This window comes from Dendropsophus ebraccatus, chromosome 3 (assembly GCF_027789765.1).
Source record: "Dendropsophus ebraccatus isolate aDenEbr1 chromosome 3, aDenEbr1.pat, whole genome shotgun sequence".
Lineage (NCBI taxonomy): Eukaryota > Metazoa > Chordata > Amphibia > Anura > Hylidae > Dendropsophus > Dendropsophus ebraccatus.
This window is the reverse complement of record NC_091456.1, coordinates 187,249,024-187,272,607: the sequence shown is the minus strand read 5'-3', so window position 1 is coordinate 187,272,607 and position 23,584 is coordinate 187,249,024. Positions and strand designations below refer to the sequence as shown.

Sequence of the window (23,584 nt, the reverse complement as noted above, 5' to 3'; positions counted from 1 at the left end):
TTCTTATCTATGGAATAACAGATGGAGAGGACTGGAGAGGTGAGGGATTCTGGGAGTGATGTCATCATGACATCATTCTTATCTATGGAATAACAGATGGATAGGACTGGAGAGGTGAGGGATTCTGGGAGTGATGTCATCATGACATCATTCTTATCTATGGAATAACAGATGGATAGGACTGGAGAGGTGAGGGATTCTGGGAGTGATGTCATCATGACATCATTCTTATCTATGGAATAACAGATGGATAGGACTGGGGAGGTGAGGGAGTCTGGGAGTGATGTCATCATGACATCATTCTTATCTATGGAATAACAGATGGATAGGACTGGAGAGGTGAGGGATTCTGGGAGTGATGTCATCATGACATCATTCTTATCTATGGAATAACAGATGGATAGGACTGGAGAGGTGAGGGATTCTGGGAGTGATGTCATCATGACATTATTCTTATCTATGGAATAACAGATGGATAGGACTGGAGAGGTGAGGGATTCTGGGAGTGATGTCATCATGACATCATTCTTATCTATGGAATAACAGATGGATAGGACTGGAGAGGTGAGGGATTCTGGGAATGGATGGAGTGATAGTAATGTGTCTCTCCATACACAGGATTACACAGTAGTGAAGAAGTCCTCTAGTGGGCGCTGTGGGGCCCCTGGGTGTGAAGGATGGGGAAGAACACTGAGCCCAATCCCGGGGCCCCTGATACATGAGGAAATGGAGGAAGAAAAGATCCTAGAAGTCACCAACAAGATGGTGGAGCTGCTGAGTGGAGAGGTGAGACTGTGGCTGCTGGGAATGCTGGGACATTATACAGTAACACCACTGGAGGGGTGGGGGGGGGGATGACTGTGTGATCATTGTGTGTGTCAGGTTCCTATAAGGTGTCAGGACGTGGCGGTCTATTTCTCCATGGAGGAGTGGGAGTATGTAGAAGGACACAAGGATCAGTACAAGGATGTGATGCTGGAGGATCAGCAGCCCCTCCCATCAGCAGGTAATAGACAGGACTATATACGCACCTCCTCTCTGTATTATCTGGATGGAAAGAATGAATTCAGTCTCTGTATGTGTTCCCTCCAGTCAGATCCAGTAAGAGAACAGCACCAGAGAGATGTCCCCGTCCTCTTCTCTCACAGGATCAGCATCAGGTAGATGGAGATGTTCCCTATGATCTGTACATCCCACCTGACTTCTCCTCCTGTCTGATGACTTCTACAATATTTCTCTCACATCTTATGAATCAGGGGGAAGATGTGAACAATTTTAATGCTCCAGAGACAGATGTGAGCGGTAATGAGCAGTATAAGGAGGAAGTTACTACAGAAAAAGATCTTATTACTATGGACAAGACAATTAAAGAAGAAGAGGAGGAGACAGATGTGAGCAATGATGAGCAGTATAAGGAGGACATTACTGCAGAGAAGGAACTATACTCATTTAATTATACAGACATAAGGGTAAAAGAGGAGACAGATGTGAGCGGTGATGAGCAGTATAAGGAGGAAATTACTACAGGGGAGGAACTGAACCATAAAATTGCTATGGACAAGATAGTAAAAGAAGAAGAAGAGGAGACAGATGACAGCAGTGATGAGCAGTATAAGGAGGACATCACTACAGGTAACCGCCCAGGTGAGTAGTGACCACTAAATGCAGAGAACAGTCACACATTCTCCTCAGTCACCGGCTGTAACTATTCTGTGTGGAATATTATAAGCTCTGTGTCCTGTCAGTTTTCCAGCTATATTATCATTCAGCCTAAATTTTAATATACATCACAGTCCCATTAGTACCCGTTGCGAAAAAAAACTTTAAGAAATCAACAGGGGTTGTGATCACAAGCAGTTATGTCATACACTTTATACTCACTTTATTTATTTTTAAATTCTATGTTTAAATCAGCGTTATACATACGGCCTAGCTGTGCGCCTTTTTCCCTTTGTGACAATATTTGGTCTTTTCTCTGTTAAAAAAAAACGAGATAAAATACAGAAAGTCCCAGCGCTCACAGACATGGCTCGGTAATAACTGACAGTATTGTTCAGTGAGCAATAAAATACTTGAGTGCTTGTTACCAGAGAATTTTTCAGTGTTCGAGTTCGTGACCCCTCATGACCAATATATTATAGTTTATACAGAAACTGACGGCAACTCCTGATTAACAGACTTCATGGTGCGTTTACAAAGAGAGAAACACAGATTATTGAAGCCAAAGCCATGAACAGACTATAAATACAGAACAGGCCATAAAGGAAAGACTGAGATTTCTCCCCTTTTTAAATCTACTCTTGGCTTCGGCTTCCAAAATTTCACAGATAAATCTCTGTGTTAACGCACCATAATTCTTTGCCCTTCGTCATCTTCACAGGAACGACACAAGGTTGCCCCCTCTCCTCCTTCTCTTTAATCACTTCCTGATACCATCTGCACTGAACAGACATGTAGGGTAGATGGATCATTTTGTCACAGCTGTATTCAAATTTTAAAATCCATGTTGAATGCACCCCCCCCCCCTTTATGCCCCCTAAGCAGTCAGTTGTGTGCAGCGCCCGGGGTTGGAAATGATGCCAATGCTGGGCTCCCAGAGGTGTTGAGGTGTCACCACATGTTGCTGCTCTCTGGGAGGGATGGTAAGGCGTGGTGCACCCCAATGGGTAATAAGCCCAGACAGTCAGGGTTCACTGGAAACAGTGGCTTCTTTACTGAAGAAATATCAGGTGCAAAACAATAGAGACAAAGCCCCGAGCTGGCTTCTCCAGTCTCCGACCTGTAGCAGAAGAAGGGAGAGGCCTAAGCTAGCAGTCTTCTTCTAGGTGTCTGCAGGCTTGTGCTCCGGTCAGGGGGCCGGTGACCCGGGGTCTGTAGAGTCAGCGTCTTCTTCTTTGTCTTCTGTGCGGTCTAGCAGAGTCTCTTCACTCCTCTGGTCTCTGCAGAACAACAGGCGACCGACTGACTCTTCCTTTTATACTGTTTGGGAGAATACTAGGACTAGTGGGCGGGGTGGAGTGGAGAAGCACGGCCTTAACAGATACAATGTTTCAACTTTAGTCTTCCGTAGACCAGACTGTATTAAGTTTCCATACAGGTCTATGGGAATGACACAGCAGCTTCTTTCTGGATATAAACAACATTAAAAAGGTCAGCATGTCTGTTTTATCCCTCCAAACATTTTCCTCCAAAACCTCAGCTCTGCACACCATCTCACAGCAGCAGCAGAAAACTACCGGCTTCTAAGCTTCCTGTGTCATAGCTTGGCTGTATATTAACCCCTTCAGAGTATGGTGCAGGTACAGTGCAATTACAGTGAACATAACAAAAAGACCTTATATACCGAGCAAAGTTCAATACTAAAAAACAGTACAAGTGTGCACAACAGAACAACACAGTGCAAGTTATCCCCTGAAAGTACAATAAAGTGAGATAGTGATGGCCTTCCATTATAGTGAATGTCCGCAGGCGTCAATGATCAAAGGTACCTTACTCCTGGGCACTTTATTTGTCCCCTGTATGTATACAGTATGTGTATATATACATTCATACCCACACACACTGAGCCCTCGGAGCAGCGTTATTGTCTTTTTAGACGCACAGATAAATTGCTTAATCACTCATTTAGCGAACAACAAGTGATGATTTTTGGCGTGGGGTTTGAGAGTTAACGTCAATGTGTTTTGTGTTAGAGGAGAAAATTCCTTTACCCAGTATAAGCCGCCAATTGGGGAGTCGCTGTGACGTCTCTTGCTCGGGGAGGCTCTGGCTCGGGAAGTTTCTGAACTCTTACCGAGGAAATATGTAGCCAGAGGGCGGCCGGGTCTTATGCACAAAATGAGAGAATTTAGAAAAAAATCGGCATCTGCCCCTAGTAAAGCTATGCTGGTTTGGGTCCAGCAGGTTATTGGTGTGTAATATGTATACGTTGTAGCTGCGGGCTCTCCCTCGGAGCTCCCTGGGAGTGGCTCTGTATAATAGCACCTTATCACATGGGAGATCCATAGTTCTTGTTCTATTCCTGTCACTATAAGTCACCAGGTGGTTTTGTATTATTTGTATCAGGTTGACTAGTCGCTGTTTATCCTAGGAGACTAAGGAACCTGCTAGGGAGAAACCTAAGATTGACTGTTAGCAGTAGATGCTCTAGCCCTTTAACTGAGCCTTACGGGTTTCCACCGATTCCTTTAATCCTAAAGGTTCTTCAGACGATACTAACAGAAAGGAGCACTGTAATACTAATTGTCCCTTATTGGCCAAAGAGCAGTTAATTTCGTATTCTTCAAAAGTTAGCGATAGACCATCCGCTACATCTCCCTCTTCTACAGGACCTTCTACATCAGGGTCCGGTATACCATCCAAACCCAGCTCATCTTCATCTTTCTGCCTCTGGATCCTCAAAAGTTCATCCTTAAGAATAGCAGACTTTCAGATGTGGTGATTTCCACGCTGATAAAAAGCAGGAAACCAGTCACAGCAAAGATATATTTATATATTTGAAGGTGTGGAAAGTTTTTTTTGTGCCTGTTGTGATTCTCCACCTCAGATGCCATCACCACCCAACATGCCTCAAATTCTGGACTTCTTGCAGGCAGGTTTGGTTAAAGGTCTTAAACCTGCAATCCTTACAGTTCAAGTTTCTGCTTTATGTATGATACCAACCTAGCCGACCATCGCTGATCAAGAGACTTATAAAGGCGGCATCAAGAATTAATCCTACCCTATAAAATATTCATCCGCCTTGGCATTTAAATGTAGTCTTGGAACGTCTTTCTAGATCTCCCTTTGAACCTCTTTCAAATGCTCCTTTGAGACTACTCTCCATACATGTTATGGTAGACGTCATTACATGGTACAACTACTCCTGAAAAATACAAGCCCTTACATGGCTCTGTAGCAAAAATGAAAATTTGCGCGGTCCACTGGGTCATTTTGGGCTTCTTCCTCAAAGGGTTAAAGTGTAACGGTCATATTGTTTTGCAGAAATCGGTAGTATAAGCGATTTTAAGTAACTCTATAATAGGTTTTATTAGGCAAAAAAAGCCTCTTTCTGTACTCAAAAAGCAATTCCTCAGCCTCCCCCCTGACTTCTTATCTGTGCATTATCAGGCAAACACGTCTTCATTACAGAGAAGCCAGTGAAGACGGGCTCTGCTCTCTTCTTTATCTCCTATGAAGGGGGGAGGGGCCGGGGAGATGAGTGAGCAGGAAGGGGAGACATGAAGGTCAGCTGTTTGTAGACTGTCTGGGCACCTAATACGCTGGATTCAGGGGTCAGAAAGGTCAGTGCTTATCTAGGGACTTGCTGAGAGAAGATTGCAGGGTATGGTGCTGTGCAGGACTGCTGTGTGCTCACTCACTTTTCTCAGCCCCTCCCCTCTCCATAAAGCCTAATGGACACAGAAATCCTGCTTCTTCTGAAGTGAGGGGGAGCTAGAAAAACAGCATTTTGAGTACAGAAGGAAACTCTTTTGGTAAATAAAACCTATTACAGAGTTTCTTAAAATCGCTTGTACTATAGATATTTGTTTTCAGAAAAATTACCCTGAAATGACAGTTACGCTTTAAGACTGCTTTCTTAGTTGCCATCTCCTCAGTAAGACGGATAAGTGAGCTCCAGGCTCTAACCATAGCCTATTCCTTCTGTGTCATCCAAGATGATAGGATAATCCTAAATACAGATCCTAACTTCCTACCTAAGTTGGTTTCAGATTACTACCGATTACAAGACATCGTTCTTCCATTTTTTTGTTAAAATCCAAAAAATGTTCCATACCCTGGACGTCTGAAGATTCGTCCTGCAATATCTAGACCCCTGGAGAAAAGATCAAAATTAGTTTATTCGATTCCAGAGATGTAATAAAGGCAAAAAAGTCTCCAAGTGTCCTGGTAAGATGGATTAGATCAGCAGAGCCTCACCCAACAGAGCAAGACAATGTTTGGGCCTCACCATTTGTGGTGGAAGTCTATTTAAAAGCTGGAAATAATGCTAGAGCTACATGTCACCCATCTCCCAAGCTCTAAACACTAATAAATTAGTACAAATTAAATTAATAATGTTGCTAAAATGGAGATTTTTGCAAACAGCAAAAGGACTGTGCAGATCATAGTTACTTTTGTGAAAAGTGGCTCCTTAGCTTGGCCTCACCAACAACTAGGGGGCGTCTCACTGTTTGAGAAGCACTGGATTAGAGGAGCCATCATTGAGGCCTATAATTTACCATCTCCCTTATTGATTAGAGCTCATGCTACTAGATCCATTTCTACATCCTGGGCTGAAAGAGCTTCAACTTCCCTAGAACAAATATGTAAACTATAGACATCACAACATACATTCGCCATTACAGACTTCAGCTTCAGACCAGTGAAGACCTAGCCTTCAGGAGGAAGGTTCTATAAGCTGTGGTCCCTCCCTAAGGTAAATGTTGGCATTCTCCTGTGGTGGCGTTGTGAAGCTGAGGAGAGAAAATTAGGATTAGCCCTACCAGTAAACTGGTTCCTCCGAAAGCTTCATGACGGCACCACCGACCCACCCACCCTGTCTCACGTGGTGCTAGAAATTATGTTCTAATACAGTGGTGAAGGCGGGAAGGGGGGGGGGGATTTCTACCTCTCGTGTTGTGTTTCCTGCCCAAGGTACGTCATGACTCCTGTGGTGCTGTCATGAAGCTTTCAGAGAAACCGGCTTACCGTTTGAACTAATCCTGATTTATTTTTTTTTATTTGAGAAGAGTTTCTGTTATTTAACTACTAAGGGCCCTATTCCACCGGACGATTAACGTTTGCATAATCGTTAATGATTAACGATCTCAAACGACCGCTATTGTGGAAGACCTGAAAACGTTCAGTCATTTTCATGGAACAATAATCGTTACTTATGATCGTAATTGCGATCGTTTTAAGTTATTAATATGTAGGGGGTCAATAGTCCTATTTTTTTAGAACAGTTTCCATTATTTTTTTTAACTACTAAGGACGTCATCTCCCCGGCCTCCAGCTTCTAGATTCTTCTCCCTGACACTTCCTGTGGATGGGAACAGATCTGATCATTCTTATTATGTTACATAAAAAAGAGTAACTTTCCATGTCTGCAATATGTTTAAAGAGTCACTGTCGTATTTTTTTTTTTTGCAGAAATCAATAGTCCAGGCGATTTTAAGAAACTTTGTAATTGGGTTTATTAGCCAAATCTGCCATTATCTGCATGTAAAAAGCCTTTTCCCAGGTCCCCCCCTCCTTCCTCTTTTTCATCCACTCTGAAAAATCTGAAAATTGTGACTTGTTGCAGGAGACGTCCCCTGTCTGCTCTAGGGAGAGGGGAGGGGGGAGGAGGAAGGAGGGAGTTATCCGGCAGCAGAAAGCAGATAACAGAGGATTACAGGCACGGAGCTGGGTGACAGCTGTAATCTGAGCTCAGACAGGTCACTGGTGATGGTCACAGGAGATATCCCGTGAGGGATTTGTAGATTAACTCTTTGTTGTCCTGTTTTGGTCTTTTCTTTAGCTCTCTCCATAGGAGAACAATGAAGACAGGGGGGAGAGCTTCAAACTGCTTTTTCATGATAAAAATGCATTTTTCGGATAATAAACCCAATTACAAAGTTTCTTAAAATCGCATGAACTATTGATTTCTGCAAAAAAAAAATTCACGACAGTGACACTTTAAGCTTCTATTACTGGGAAATAAGAGAAATGGTGTTTTCTCCTTTGCAGATGATTCTACCAGGAGCTCAGGGGGACATCAGATCTCCTCAGAGGATCATATCACACAAGATACATATGAGGAGCCGTCCACTATCCCAGATACACCCTCAGCCCCTCACAGCAAAGATCTCTCATCTCATCCTGTTATACAAGTCCCATCTTCTGATCCATCACAGCAAGCTGACATTTACAGAGAAGACGATGAACATCAAAGAGAAAATACAGGAAAGACTCAGTTTTCATGTTCACAATGCAAAAAAATCTTTGCTCTTAAAAAATATCTTAAGAGACATCAGAAAATACACATAGAGGAGAAAGCATTTTCATGCTTAGAATGTGGGGAAGATTTTAAAAAGAAATCACATCTTGTTACACATCAGAGAACTCACACAGAGGAGAAGCCATTTTCATGTTCAGACTGTGGAAAAAGTTTTATTCGAAAATCATCTCTTGTGGGCCATCAAAGAATTCACACAGGGGAGAAGCCATTTTCATGTTCAGATTGTGGGAAATGTTTTTATCAGAAATCAAATCTTGTTGACCATCAAAGAACTCACACAGGGGAGAAGCCATTTTCATGTCTTGAATGTGGAAAATGTTTTACTGTAAAATCAAATCTTGTTGACCATCAAAGAACTCACACAGGTTACACGCCATTTTCATGTTCAGATTGCGGGAAATGTTTTAATCAGAAATCAAATCTTCTTCGCCATCAAAGAATTCACACAGGGGAGAAGCCATTTTCATGTTCAGAATGTGGAAAATGTTTTATAGTGAAATCAAGTCTTGTTGATCATCAAAAAACTCACACGGGGGAGAAGCCATTTTCATGTTCAGAATGTGGAAAACGTTTTCTTCATAAATCAAGCGTTTTCAAGCATCAAAAAAGTCACTCACAGGAAAAATTATTTTCTTGTTCAGAATGTGGAAAATGTTTTATAACTAAATCAAATCTTGTTTACCATAACAGAATTCACACAGGTGAGAAGCCATTTTCATGTCCTGAATGTGGAAAATGTTTTACTGTAAAATCACATCTTGTTGACCATCAAAGAACTCACACAGGGGAGAAGCCATTTTCATGTTCAGAATGTGGAAAATGTTTTACTATGAAATCAAATCTTGTTGGCCATAAGAGAACTCACACAGGAGAGAAGGCATTTTCATGTTCAGAATGTGGGAAATGTTTTGCTCATAAATCAAATCTTGTTAAACATCAAAGAATTCACACAGACGAGAAGCCATTTTCATGTTCAGATTGTGGAAAATGTTTTACTGACAAATCAAATCTTGTTAAACATCGAAGAATTCACACAGAAGAGAAGCCATTTTAATATTCAGAGTGTGGGAGATGAGCAATTTCTCAATAAATTTCAACAAAACATCCAAACTATAGCAGCTACAGTATTGGGACTATTGCAGAAGGACCAATGTGTTAATGCATGTTCTTGTAAAAGTATCAAAAGTTGGAAAAATCACAATTTAGAAAACAAAAGTCAAGAGTTCAATTTCTGCCATAGATAGCAGTGGACATCGACGGATCAGCGACGTAACATCAATTTTCTCCCAGGAAAACAGTGGATTTTGGTAAATGAGCGGCGTAAAGTGACACTATCTCCCAAGGACAGCAGTGGACATCGGTGGGCCAACCGCATCAAATTAGGTTTTCTTCTAGGACAGCAATGGACGTTGGTGAATCAGCTGTGTATACTCACCTCTTCTCTATGGACATCATTGGACCCTGGTGCATCAGCGGTGTAAAATGGCACTTTCTCCCAGGACAGCAGTAGACAGCGCCAGCACATGGACTCTCTTCGACCCAGTGGGACTTAGCACGGACATCCAGAGGTGGCAGCGGCAGCAGTTGTGAGGAGCCTAGCACAAACAGGAACTGTAGCAGGAATTATCTTATTTAAATAAAGCTTTTTTTCCCCCAATGTTAAGTAAAATGATTATACTACGACTATTAAGCTGAATGGGCTTCCTGGTATGATCTGCAGTGAACGGACATGGAGGGTAGATGCCACAGCTGGATTTCAAATTTTGAAATCCATGTTGCATCCCCTCCCCCCTTATGTCCCCTAAGTAGCCAGATATGTGCACCCCGATGGGTAATAAGTCCAGACAGTCAGGGTTCACAGGAAACAGCGGCTTCTTTACTGAAGAAATTTTCAGGTGCAAAATATACAAAGTTCGAGCCGGCTTCTCCAGTCTCCGACCTGTAGCAGAAGAAGGGAGAGGCCTAAGCTAGCAGTCTTCTTCTAGGTCTCTGCAGGCTTGTGTTCTGGTCAGGGGGCCGGTGACCCGGGGTCTGTAGAGTCAGCGGCTTCTTCTTTGTCTTCTGTGCGGTCTAGCAGAGTCTCTTCACTTCTCTGGTCTCTGCAGAACAACAGGCGACTGACTGACTCTTTCTTTTATACTGTTTGGGAGAAAACTAGGACTTTCTAGAGATCGGGGTGAAGTGAAGAAGCACGGCCTTAACAGATGCAATGTTTTAACTTCAGTCTGCCATAGACTTGTATTGAGTTTCCATACAGGTCTATGGGAATGACACAGCAGCTTCTTTCTAGACATAAACAACATTGAAAAGATCAGCATGTCTGTTTTTTTCCCCTCCAAAACCTCAGCTCTGCACACTATCTCACAGCAACAGCGGAAAACTACCGGCTTCTAAGCTTCCTGTGTCATAGCTTAGCTTTATATTAACCCTTTCAGAGTATGGTGCAGGTACAGTGCAATTACAGTGAACATAACAAAAAGACCTTATATACCGAGCAAAGTTCAATACTATAAACCAGTACAAGTGTGCACAACAGAACAACACAGTGCAAGTTATCCCCTGAAAGTACAATAAAGTAGGATAGTGATGGCCTTCCATTATAGTGAATGTCCGCAGGTGTCCATGATCACAGGTACCTTACTCCTGGGCGCTACATTTGTCCCCTGTATGTATATGTGTACGTATGTGGGTATATATATATATATATATATATATATATATATATATATATATATATATATTCACACACTACCGTTCAAAAGTTTGGGGTCACCCAAACAATTTTGTGTTTTCCATGAAAAGTCACACTTCTTCACCACCATACGTTGTGAAATGAATAGAAAAGTCAAGACATTGACAAGGTTAGAAATAATGATTTGTATGTGAAATAACATTGTTCTTACATTACACTTTGCTTTCGTCCCAGAATCCTCCTTTTGCAGCAATTCCAGCATTGCACACCTTTGGCATTCTAGCTATTAATCTGTTGAGGTAAGCTGGAGAAATTGCCCCCCACGCTTCTAGAAGCAGCTCCCACAAGTTGGATTGGTTGGATGGGCACTTCTGGCGTACCATACGGTCAAGCTGCTCCCACAACAGCTCAATGGGGTGGTGATCTGGTGACTGCACTGGCCACTCCATTACTGATAGAATACCAGCTGCTGCTTCTGCTGGAAATAGTTCTTGCACAATTTGGAGGTGTGTTTAGGGTCATTGTCCTGTTGTAGGATGAAATTGGCTCCAACCAAGCGCTGTCCACTGGGTATGGCATGGCGGTGCAGAGTGATAGCCTTCCTTATTCAGAATCCCTTTTACCCTGTACAAATCTCCCACCTTACCAGCACCAAAGCAACCCCAGACCATCACATTACCTCCACCATGCTTAACAGATGGCGTCAGGTATTCTTCCAGCATCTTTTCATTTGTTCTGCGTCTTACAAACGTTCTTCTTTGTGATCCAAACACCTCAAACTTGGATTCATCCGTCCACAACACTTTTTCCAGTCTTCCTCTGTCCAATGTCTGTCTTCTTTTGCCCATCTTAATCTTTTTCTTTTATTGGCCAGTCTCAGATATGGCTTTTTCTTTGCCACTCTGCCCTGAAGCCCAAAATCCCGCAGCTGCCTCTTCACTGTAGATGGTGACACTGGTGTTTTGCGGGTACTATTTAATGAAGATGCCAGTTGGGGACCTGTGAGGTTTCTGTTTCTCAAACTAGAGACTCTAATGTGCTTATCTTCTTGCTTAGTTGTGCAACGTGGCCTCCCACTTCTTTTTCTACTGTCGAGTTTCAGATAAAAGTTCTCTTTTCTGGCCATTTTGAGCATTTAATTAACCCCACAAATGTGATGCTCCAGAAACACAATCTGCTTAAAGGAAGGTCAGTTTTGTAGCTTCTGTAACGAGCTAGACTGTTTTCAGATGTGTGAACATGATTGCACAAGGGTTTTCTAATCAATTAGCCTTCTGAGCCAATGAGCAAACACATTGTACCATTAGAAGACTGGAGTGATAGTTGCTGGAAATGGGCCTCTATACACCTATGTAGATATTGCACCAAAAACCAGACATTTGCAGCTAGAATAGTCATTTACCACATTAGCAATGTATAGAGTGTATTTGTTTAAAGTTAGGACTAGTTCTTCATTGAAAAGTACAGTGATTTTCCTTCAAAAATAAGGACATTTCAATGTGACCCCAGAACTTTTGAACGGTAGTGTATATGTGTATGTGTGTGTGATATATATATATATATATATATATATATATATATATTATATATATATATACACACACACACATACACCGAGCCCTCCGAGCGGTATTAGGGTCCTTTTACACGCACAGATAAATCGCATAGATAAATCGCATAATCGCTCATTTAGCGAACGACGAAGTGATGATTTTTTGTTATAAATGAGAAGATAAATCGCTATGAAAAGTCGTTAATGTGATCATAATTACCATCGTAAATGCAGTTCTATATATTGTCAATATTCAAAATTGTGTTCGTATCTATATACTGTGAGCGACGAGCGTTTACACTGAAACACTAGAGAACGATTAACAATGATTTTGAGGTCGGCACAAAAGATACGATCGGCGACATACAAGCGAATATTCGTTGGTAGTTGTGATTGTTGCCGCATTTACACCAGAAGATTATTGATTAAATTTCACGATTTTTTTTCACGATAATCAGGCTGTGTAAAAGGCCCTTTTAGATAACATACTTCTCATGTTCCAGGGGGTGCGGCTGCTTCCTGTTGGCTTGTACTCCACCCATGTCCTGCAAGTGTTATAAATAGATTTGGCTCCTATCTGCCCAGTTGTAGGCTTATTCAGCCCAGGAAAGGCCATTGCTAGTGTGAGAATGCTGGAGTAGGGACCATGGGAGAGATTTATCAAACATGGTGTAAAGTGAAACTGGCTCAGTTGCCCCTAGCAACCAATCAGATTCCACCTTTCATTTTCCAAAGAGTCTGTGAGGAGTGAAAGTTGGAATCTGAATGGTTGCTAGGGGCAACTGAGCCAGTTTTACATTATACCATATTTGATAAATCCCCCCCATGTCTCTGAGGACACCTTAACGTGGTGACATGGTGCAATCTGTTATATCAAATAGTTTGGCGAAGATCCTCATTTTTTAATATCTATAGAGCAGGTTTTTATCGTGTGTACACCAGAGGGAGTATATATGGTAAGCACTTGCACCTGTAGGTTGCTGTTTCACTTCCTGTATTTTAGGTTATTGGTATGCAGGGGGTCAATAGTCCTATTTTATATTTAAGAGGAGTTTCCATTACTTTAACTAGTAAGGACGTCATCTCCCCGGCCTCCAGCTTCTAGATTCTTCTCCCTGACGCTTCCTGTGGATGGGAACAGATCTGATCATTCTTATTATGTTACATAAAAAAGAGTAACTTTCCATGTCTGCAATATGTTTAAGCTTCTATTACTGGGAAATAAGAGAAATGATGTTTTCTCCTTTGCAGATGATTCTACCAGGAGCTCAGGGGGACATCAGATCTCCTCAGAGGATCATATCACACAAGATACATATGAGGAGCCGTCCACTATCCCAGATACACCCTCAGCCCCTCACAGCAAAGATCTCTCATCTCATCCTGTTATACAAGTCCCATCTTCTGCTCCATCACAGCAAGCTGACATTTACACAGAAGATGATGAACATCAAAAAGCAAATACAGGAAAGTCTCAGTTTTCATATTTACAACATGAACAATGCTTTACTCACAAAAAGTATCTTACAGGGAAGAAGTCATTGTTATGTTCAGAATGTGGGAAATGTTTTACTAAGAAAACAAGTCTTGTTGACCATCAAAGAACACACACTGGGGAGAAGCCATTTTCATGTTCAGAATGTGGGAAAACTTTTACTCAGAAATCAAGTCTTGTTGACCATCAAAGAACTCACACAGGGGACACGCCATTTTCATGTTTAGAATGTGGAAAATGTTTTAATAAGAAATCAAATCTTCTTCGCCATCAAAGAATTCACACAGGGGAGAAGCCATTTTCATGTTCAGAATGTGGAAAATGTTTTATAGTGAAATCACGTCTTGTTGACCATCAAAGAATTCACACAGGGGAGAAGCCATTTTCATGTTTAGAATGTGGAAAATGTTTTACTTTGAAATCAAGTATTCTTATCCATAAGAGAACTCACAATGGAGAGAAGGCATTTTCATGTTCAGAATGTGGGAAATGTTTTACTCGTAAATTAAATCTTGTTAAACATCAAAGAATTCACACAGACAAGAAGCCATTTTGATGTTCAGATTGTGAAAAATGTTTTAATGACAAATCAAATCTTATTAAACATTGAAGAATTGACATAAGTTGGCAGTAGCAGAGGAGGGATACCTCTTATGTGTTTATGTCTCGCACAAGAGTATGAGATTCTTAGCGGTGTATCACCCTTTGATGTGATGCTCCGCTCTGCCGCTGGATGTTTAGCACCGTTTAAAAAAAATAAATAAAAAAACTTATTTGTGTGGAATGTACTGAATTGTTTATCACACAGTTGTCCTTGTTGTTGAGGACCACTGCCTTTCCAACTTTTTTTCTTTGTTAATGGAAAAACTTTTTTTTTTCTTTGTTAATGGGAAAACTAAAATAATAAAGAATAATAAAATAAAATAATAATTGAAAAAAAAAATCTTAGAATTCAGACAGAAGAGAAGCCATTTTAATACTCAGAGTGTGGGAAATGTTTTACTCAGAAATCAAATCAGAAAAACAGATCTTGAGGAGGTTTGATATAAAGGCAGATACATGCCTTAGCCCCACCAGCCTCTGGCTCTCTGACCAATACCTGGGAGACTCCTCACACTCCTGTGCACACTTATTTTTGCCTTGTGGGTAGGTAACCAGACCTACATATAACATGCAGGGCAAATGGGTCCTTGGAATTTCCAGGAACTTTAGGGGTTAATCTAAGTACTATCCCTAGTGGGGTAGAAGACGCTTAGGTAACTAAGGGGGAATCAAGGATTAGGATGCTAAGAGGGGAGGGTGTGGAGTAGACTGAGGAGAGGTGAGAGCCAGAGGGTCAGACAAAAGGAAAACGTTTAGGATGATAGGTGGGAAGCGAAGCACATGTCCACCTGGGGGGACATGTGCCGGTGGCCAACAAAATCTAGATGAGGCAGAATATTGTAGTGTGTGTGGCAGACCCAAGCCACATCATTATGTTACACCATTGTACCCAGTTTATATCTGTATACAAACCCCAGATCCTGCAGGAGACAAACTACCCCCAATGGTGGCGCATAGACCCTTTGTTCTGCAGGAATTTTGATCTTGGTCAGCTGTTGAATTATTTCATTTTCACTTCTTTTATTAAGGGACAGTGTCGGACTGGCCCACCTGAGGACCAGAGAATCCTCCGGTGGGCCCCCAGCTTTAGAACCTGCACTAACACTGACTGATATGTTGTTTCTTACTGGTTCTTCATTGGTGGGCCCCCAGGATCATTTCCTCTGGTGGGCCCCAGATATCCAGTCCGACACTGACTAAGAGCCCTATTACACAAGACGATTATCGAATTTAAACGATAATCGTTCTGTGTAATTGCAGGCAACGATCAGAAAATCGTTCGTATGTCGTTGATTTAGATCTGATCCTAAAATTATTGTTAATCGTTCGCTGTAATTCCACATTACTTCGCTCAAGTTCCGCATTTTTTCAGTAATCGTTCAGTGTAATTGCACATTGTTCATTGTTTTGCTGGGATCAGAAGGAGTAAACAATCATAGCAACGATCGCAATAACGATTGTAGGAACGATCGTAACTAACGACCATCTTTCTGTGTAATATGGTGAATGATTTCAGGTAACGATAAACAATCTTGTTTACTATCGTTAGTCGTTAATCGCTAAAAATTGTTCCGTGTAATAGGACCTTAACTCTATACGAAACACTATTCAGCGGTAAAAATAACAAATGTATTCTTTGGGTCACTACAAATACGGTGATACCAAATTTGTATTATTTTTTTTTTAACTATTACCACTTTGGGACAATAGAAACTATCTTCCGGAAAAACCCACAAAGTCACCACATTGCAAGTTTTGTAGCGTACTTACCTTTCTCGTGATGGAGCTGGTTTTGGGCTCATGTTTTTGCGGGAAAAAATTTTTGACATGAGTTTCCTTTTGCAAGGATTCCTCCACCCAATCCATCCCAAGTAAAAAGGTGAGTTTCTCTAGAAAGATGTACGAGGTAGTTATAAGAGGGGGGCAGCCAAGATTGCAGAATCGACCTAGCAACCGAAACTGCAAAGCTTTGGGCCTCTAAAAAATAAAACATGTGAGGTCGTAGAAAATCGTTTGTCAGGCACACCTGAGAAATAGAGAGAGCTTTTTTAGTGGCAGGATCCACAATATCAGCCACAATCAGGGGGAGGTGATACAGGGGGAGATGGGGGGACACAGGAGATGGGGAGACACAGGAGATGGGCGGACACAGGAGATGGATGATACAGGGGGAGATACAGGGGGAGATAGGGGGACACAGGAGATGGATGATACAGGGGGAGATGGGGGGACACAGGAGATTGATGATACAGGGGGTGATTGTGGGGAGATGGGGGGACACAGGAGATGGATGATACAGGGGGTAATTGTGGGGGGACACAGGAGATGGATGATACAGGGGGTGATTATGGGGGGACACAGGAGATGGATGATACAGGGGGTGATTATGGGGGGGGGGACAGGAGATGGATGATACAGGGGGTGATTGTGGGGAGATGGGGGACACAGGAGATGGATGATACAGGGGGTGATTATGGGGGACACAGGAGATGGATGATACAGGGGGTAATTGTGGGGAGATGGGCGGACAGAGGAGATGGATGATACAGGGGGTGATTGTGGGGAGATGGGGGGACACAGGAGATGGGTGATACAGGGGGTGATTATGGGGAGATGGGGGGACACAGGAGATGGATGATACAGGGGGTGATTATGGGGGGACACAGGAGATGGATGATACAGGGGGTGATTATGGGGGAACACAGGAGATGGGTGATACAGGGGGAGATGGGGGGACACAGGAGATGGGTGATACAGGGGGTAATTGTGGGGACACAGGAGATGGATGATACAGGGAGTGATTATGGGGAGACACAGGAGATGGGGGGACACAGGAGATGGATGATACAGGGGGTGATTGTGGGGACACAGGAGATGGATGATACAGGGGGTGATTATGGGGAGATGGGGGGACACAGGAGATGGATGATACAGGGGGTGATTATGGGGAGATGGGGGGACACAGGAGATGGATGATACAGGGGGTAATTGTGGGGACACAGGAGATGGATGATACAGGGGGTGATTATGGGGAGACACAGGAGATGGGGGGACACAGGAGATGGATGATACAGGGGGTGATTATGGGGGGACACAGGAGATGGATGATACAGGGGGAGATTGTGGGGAGATGGGGGGACACAGGAGATGGATGATACAGGGGGTGATTATGGGGAGATGGGGGGACACAGGAGATGGATGATACAGGGGGTGATTATGGGGGGACACAGGAGATGGATGATACAGGGGGTGATTATGGGGAGATGGGGGGACACAGGAGATGGATGATACAGGGGGTGATTATGGGGAGATGGGGGGACACAGGAGATGGATGATACAGGGGGTGATTATGGGGATATGGGGGGACACAGGAGATGGATGATACAGGGGGTGATTATTGGGAGACACAGGAGATGGGGGGACACAGGAGATGGGTGATACAGGGGGAGATTGTGGAGAGATGGGGGGACACAGGAGATGAGTGATACAGGGGGAGATTGTGGGGAGATGGGGGGACACAGGAGATGGATGATTGTGGGAAGACAAGAGGAATATGAGGAGATGGATGATACAGGGGGTGATTATGGGGGGACACAGGAGGAATATGAGGAGATGGATGATACAGGGGTAATTATGGGGGGACACAGGAGGAATATGAGGAGATGGATGATACAGGGGGTGATTATCGGGGACATAGGAGGAATATGAGGAGATGGATGATACAGGGGGTGATTATCGGGGACACAGGAGGAATATGAGGAGATGGATGATACAGGGGGTGATTATGGGGGGCACAGGAGGAATATGAGGAGATGGGAGGATTATGGGGGGCACAGGAGGAATATGAGGAGATGGTGAGACACAGGTGGGGGGGGGGGATTATGAGGAGATGGGGGACACGGGGGATAATGACTACATGAGGAGAATGGGGATTATAATAGTGTGGAGATGCAGAAGAGATCTTCTAAATTGTGGAGCCTAAAATCTCTGTCCAATAGATGCTGCGGGGACAAGTCATGGCTAACAGAAGTCTTCATGATGGAGTCGGATCCGAATGTAGAAGAAAAGAGAAAGTGAACAACTCTGATGAGAGAAGATGTCACCTGTGAGTCACTGGATGTAACTGTACCCTGATCACTATACTGTCACTGTGTGGGGGTAATGCTGCACTCTATACAGTGTTTTTTATTCAGTAGCAGTACTGGTGGTATTGATCAGTCAGTGGTGGGATTTTTCCCTTGTAGTGGCAATATTGGTAATAGTATTTAGTCACTATGGAGTGCTGATATGCAGTCATTATTTGGTGTTTATATGATGTTGATCTCAGTTGAGGGGGGGGGGGGCGCTATTTCAGTTCTCGCCTCAGGCAGCAGAAGAGCTAGAATCGGCCCTGTGTAGGAAGTGGTGTATTCTTTCGAGTCTTACACAGTGCTCTCTGCTGCCACCTCTGTCCATGTCAGGAACTGTCTATAGAAAACCTCTCCTGCTCTGGACAGTTCCTGACATGGACAGAGGTGGCAGCAGAAAGTACTGTGTCAGACTGTAAAGAATATACCATTTCCTGCAGGACAAACAGCAGCTGATGAGTACTGGGAGACTAGAGATTTTTAAACAGAAGTAAACTACAAATTTATATAACTTTTTTTTTATAGTTCAAACACTTTATCTAGTTTTCATATAATATAACATTGGTATAGAAGAAAAGTAGCAGTAGCATAAGTTCACGAATATACATAACTAATAAAACAAGGCCGACAACAATAACTAAATCCTACTCCACTTATACATAGAATGTAGATAGAAGATGTATGGTGCTATTTATCCTAAAAATATAGAGTACAAATCAAAGCTTACAAGAATGGATCTAGGGTGCCGGTAGCCGACATCTTATAATACCAGGTGGTTGAGGTAAAGTGAGACATGATAGGACGTCTTTCTACCTGTCAGTAGCCGTGTATTAGGAATAGTTTCCACTTCTTAAAGAAGGAAGCTGTAAAGGCCTCCTTATTGCGTATAGTGTCCAGCATCTCCCAGTGTAAGGTTTCCTTTAGAATAGAGGTCAATTCCGATATGGTCGGTAGGCTAGGCTGTAGCCAATGGTTTAATAAACACTGAAGGGCTAGTAATAGGGTGAGATGTACACTGGGGGGGGGGGAGGGGGATAGGATGGTGCGACATGGGATCAGCCACAGGTCCAGTGTCACCATGAAATATATAAATGAGTGGATCTAAAGGAACCGTAAGCAAGCACATGTCACGTATAAAGGATTTTACTAGGAGCCAATAGGTTTGTACTGATTCACAAAGCCACAAACAATGGAAGAGGTCCGCCTGCGGCTCATCACATTTGAGACATTTTTTTAGATAATGTTCCAGAGAGTAGGTAAAGGAACGGTCAAAGGCGTACGGACGGAATGAATATTTTTTAAGTAGTTTATTTTCCAAATCTTCTGAAGTCAGGACAGAGGACCATTTCTTCAGAAAAGGAGGAGAAGACTTGTTAATGAAAACCGAGCAAAGGAGGTGGTAGAGTTGTGATAGAGGTAAGGGTGCAGGTTGGGAAATACTAAGGTTATGGAATTGCCCATGTTTTTCGGCAGATGCAATAGAGGAAACACAATTCAGAATGAATTTTTGTATTCAGGTGAGGCCTGTGATTGGCTGAGCGGCCTATCAGCTGACAAGCCGCTGTGAAGCTAGAGCGTGCACGGGACCCCGGGAGAAGCGGACGGCAGGAGAAGCCCTGTAACGTGGATGGGTAATGTATATCGTTAGTCGCCGGCCACGCGCGGTCGGCGCCCAACAAAAATAGGGTCTAACCTATATCAACCATCAGCCGATGATCGTTGTCATCGGCTGATCATTGCATTTATTACATGGAGGGATAATCGGCCGAATCGGGCCAATTCGGCCGATTATCGTTCCGTGTAATAATAGTACCCTTAGTCTGGCTACAATGACTCCTTCAGGATAGTTGTCTTGGGCTAGATGTGGGTGCAGAGGTAAAAGTTCACTTTGAAGCATTGATTGAAGCATTGATTCTAAAGCCAGTGAATGATTTGAAATATCGAAAAATTTTAAAAATTTTGGGAATGTCTATATGCGGATGTTCTAAGAATATTACAGTGTCATCAGCAAAACATAATACCTTTGGTTCCACATCTACTTTAATACCATTGAATTCTGGGGAAGTTAGAAGAAATAGGATAAAGGGTTCTATTGCTAAATTAAATAAGAGGGGTGACATGGGGCATCCCTGGCGTGTACCTTTACAAATGGGGAAGAAATCGGATAGAAAGCTAGGAGTGTGTATACGGGCTTTAGGGTGTCTATAAATATTAAAAAGGAAATTTTTTATATAACTTATATAATTCTAATCAGACTAGCTCATGCATATGTCCGTGTAATCTGTCAGCTACAATTCATGTGTCCCAATTGTGACACTGTTAGGTAGGTGTTAGGGCAAAGGGACCCATGTTAAAGTGGGTTGGCCACTTAATAGTAAAATAGTTCTGTGTATAGTATTAGTAACTGTACTCACTGCATTTACTGACAGCAGCTCCCTGTGTACCCCATAGAGCTATAATCAGGCTCCCCTCCTCCAGGCTGTGCCGTCCTGCTCTGTGATGAGTTTGTCCATAAGATGGCCGACATGGAGGCGCATGTGACCATGCTCCGTCCCTAGTGTTCTCCATAGGCAAATACAGCCTCAGTGGTGGACACTGGGGGGCGGGCATGGTCATATGCTCCTCTATGTCTGCCATCTTATGGACAGACTCACCACAGAGCAGGACAGCACAGCCTGGAGGAAGGAAGTCTGATTTTAGCTCTATGGGGTACACGGTGAGCTGCTGGCAGTAAAGCCACATTCACATGTTCCGTGTTCTGCAAGAAACACAGACGTGTAACGCCTGTAACGGACTCCCCGGCGGAAAGCTCAGCCACAGAATCCCGCCTGCTTCAGTGTCAAACAGCGTCTCTATGGGAGGGCTGGCGCGCGCCTCTGCCTCCGCCCATGTCAATTCTTTGGGCAGAAACCCTCCCAATAAAGAGGCTGTTTGACACTGAGGCAGATGGGAGAGCTCTGCCGTGAAATTCCACTAATTTTGCTCAGTGTGAACATACCCATAGATTTTAATGGGATTGTTCAAAAAACGCCATTGCTGTGCTGGCCTTTTTGTGATGGCAGAGGGGGAAAAAAGTTCACACAAAAACACCTAAACCACACAAAGATCATTCACACATCAACGGTAGAAAATAATTGCAAAAAAAAAAAATTGCAAATGCATGGGGAAAAACAGATTTGTGGAGATTTATCAAACATGGTGTAAACTGAAACTGGCTCAGTTTCCCCTAGCAACCAATCAGATTCTGTGTTGTCCCACTATTCAGTGCCTTAGGCACCTGTTGCAACGTTTTCACTCCAGGTTAAGTGGTGATGAAGGATACTTTACAGTTTCACCACTAGATGTCAGTATCTCTTATATGTTTATGTTCTTATATGTACAGCTGAAGTTAGGAATGGGTTAATGTTATTGTTTTCCCATGTGTTCTGTGCCAGCCAATAGGAGGTGCTTTCTCTCTTTCTACCTATCCCTGCCCTACACACACCCTCACCACTGTAGGAGGAGTTAGTTAGCTCCGTGTGGGAGGAAGTGAGCAGTTCGGTCAAGTCTCTAGTCTAGTCTAGACCCAATCGTGTTCAGATGCAGATAGAGACAACCAGTTTGTTTTCTACTATTTCTACTATGTCTTTTATGCAGTGTTAAGCACTTAAAGGGAAAAGAGTCCAGAAAAAACTTAACCCATGCCGAGAACCAGTCTAAATGGTGCACGGCAGTATCCTGAAACACAAAGAGGAACTAGCCTGGATAGGACAAAGCTACCAAGGAAGGTCAACATATCCTATCTCGCAGTGCAGGTAACTGGGACAATCCCGGAAACGTAGCCTTACCCAGATTACCACAACTGGGGCTTGTATCACCCTATTAGGATAGGTAACTCGCCACTGTAGGGCACAAGGTGGTCAGACCAAAGTCTAAACACAGGTACAAGTCTTAATACAAAGTCTACTCAAAAGTCCTGGCAGAGCTACATTGGGTCAGGGCTCCTTTGACCAACTTTTCTTCTGTACTCTACTCAACTGTCAAAGTACTGCTACAACTACCTCTCTTCTCTACTCCTTCAAGCACCTCAAGCTTAAACGACTTAAGAACTAAAGTCTATGTTAAGATTTATCTATTCTTCCAAAGTCTGTGGTACTACTGAAAGACTGCACAGTAAAGCTGTTCTATTTTTATATCACTGGGAATCCGTCATACTTTGTCTGCACCAGCACCCATACACACTAACCGCACACCTTGTCCAGTAGTCCGAGTGAGTCAGTTGGCACTCAGGATTACCGTGAAAAGAGCCCAAAGGACCAACAACAACCCGGCAGCCAACAACCCAACCATTTGGGGATTACAGCCAGCCATAACACAGGGCAGGTACCAACATCACACCTGTATGCTGGACTGGCACTGGCATCACCACATTATTATCTCTGGCTGAGCTGTCACATGATCTGTACCTCACCACAGTTCCACTTTTCATTTTCCAAAGAGTCTGTGAGGAAAGAAAAGTGGACTCTGGTTGCTAGGGGCAACTGAACCTCACTTTACACCATGTTTGATAAATCTCCCCCATTGAGTTTTCCTGTTTGTTTGTTTGTTTTTTTGGAGGCCTGAAAAACATCACACAGAAAGGATGTGTGAGGGCCCCTGACTGTATGGTAGACGTTTTCCAAGAGACTTTTTGAACCTCCTTATAGGGAAACTATCAACAGGTTTGGGCAAACAAACCTGATATCTCCCTGCAGCCGTCTACCTCATCTTTCCGATGCCGGTCTACTTTCCCTTGTCGGTCCTGCGGTTTTTGGGAACTTTAATTAAAAAGCATTATGTAAATGAGCTCGTTAGGGGCACTGGGGGCGTTCCTCAGACCCCCAATGTATTGTGCAACTTGCCTGCTGTCCCCTCCTGTCACAGCTACCTATACACCGGCCTCATTATACATTGTTGTATATACATAGGTAGGGGTGGTTGTCCTTTCTACTTGTGAATATAAATAATAATGTGAATTTGTATTAGACCAAAACACACAATTACTATCCTAAAAAGCACATTAAACTAAGAGCAGCATTCACCATATACAGCTTTACGCCATATTCACACGTATATGTTGTAGAAATCACGGCCGTTGTTGCAAATTGCAACA

The 23,584-nt window shown here is 43.1% G+C and overlaps 3 protein-coding genes across 4 annotated transcripts in view; all 3 read left to right on the top strand.

Annotated features, from left to right (window-relative positions):
• Window positions 1-23,584, top strand: part of LOC138786728 (oocyte zinc finger protein XlCOF6-like) — a 622,195-nt gene that overhangs the window by 237,175 nt on the left and 361,436 nt on the right. The gene's annotated exons all lie outside the window — the stretch shown is intronic.
• Window positions 382-1,795, top strand: LOC138786827 (uncharacterized). The gene is made up of 3 exons (XM_069963894.1): window positions 382-1,006; window positions 1,093-1,160; window positions 1,257-1,795. The coding sequence occupies exons 1-3, from the start codon at window positions 922-924 to the stop codon at window positions 1,650-1,652; spliced, it is 549 nt and encodes a 182-aa protein (XP_069819995.1). The 5' UTR covers window positions 382-921; the 3' UTR covers window positions 1,653-1,795.
• Window positions 4,565-14,486, top strand: LOC138787572 (zinc finger protein 84-like). Its single transcript, XM_069964919.1, has 3 exons — window positions 4,565-4,595; window positions 7,717-8,996; window positions 13,806-14,486. Exons 1-3 carry the CDS (start codon window positions 4,565-4,567, stop codon window positions 14,277-14,279), a joined length of 1,785 nt encoding a protein of 594 aa, XP_069821020.1. The 3' UTR covers window positions 14,280-14,486.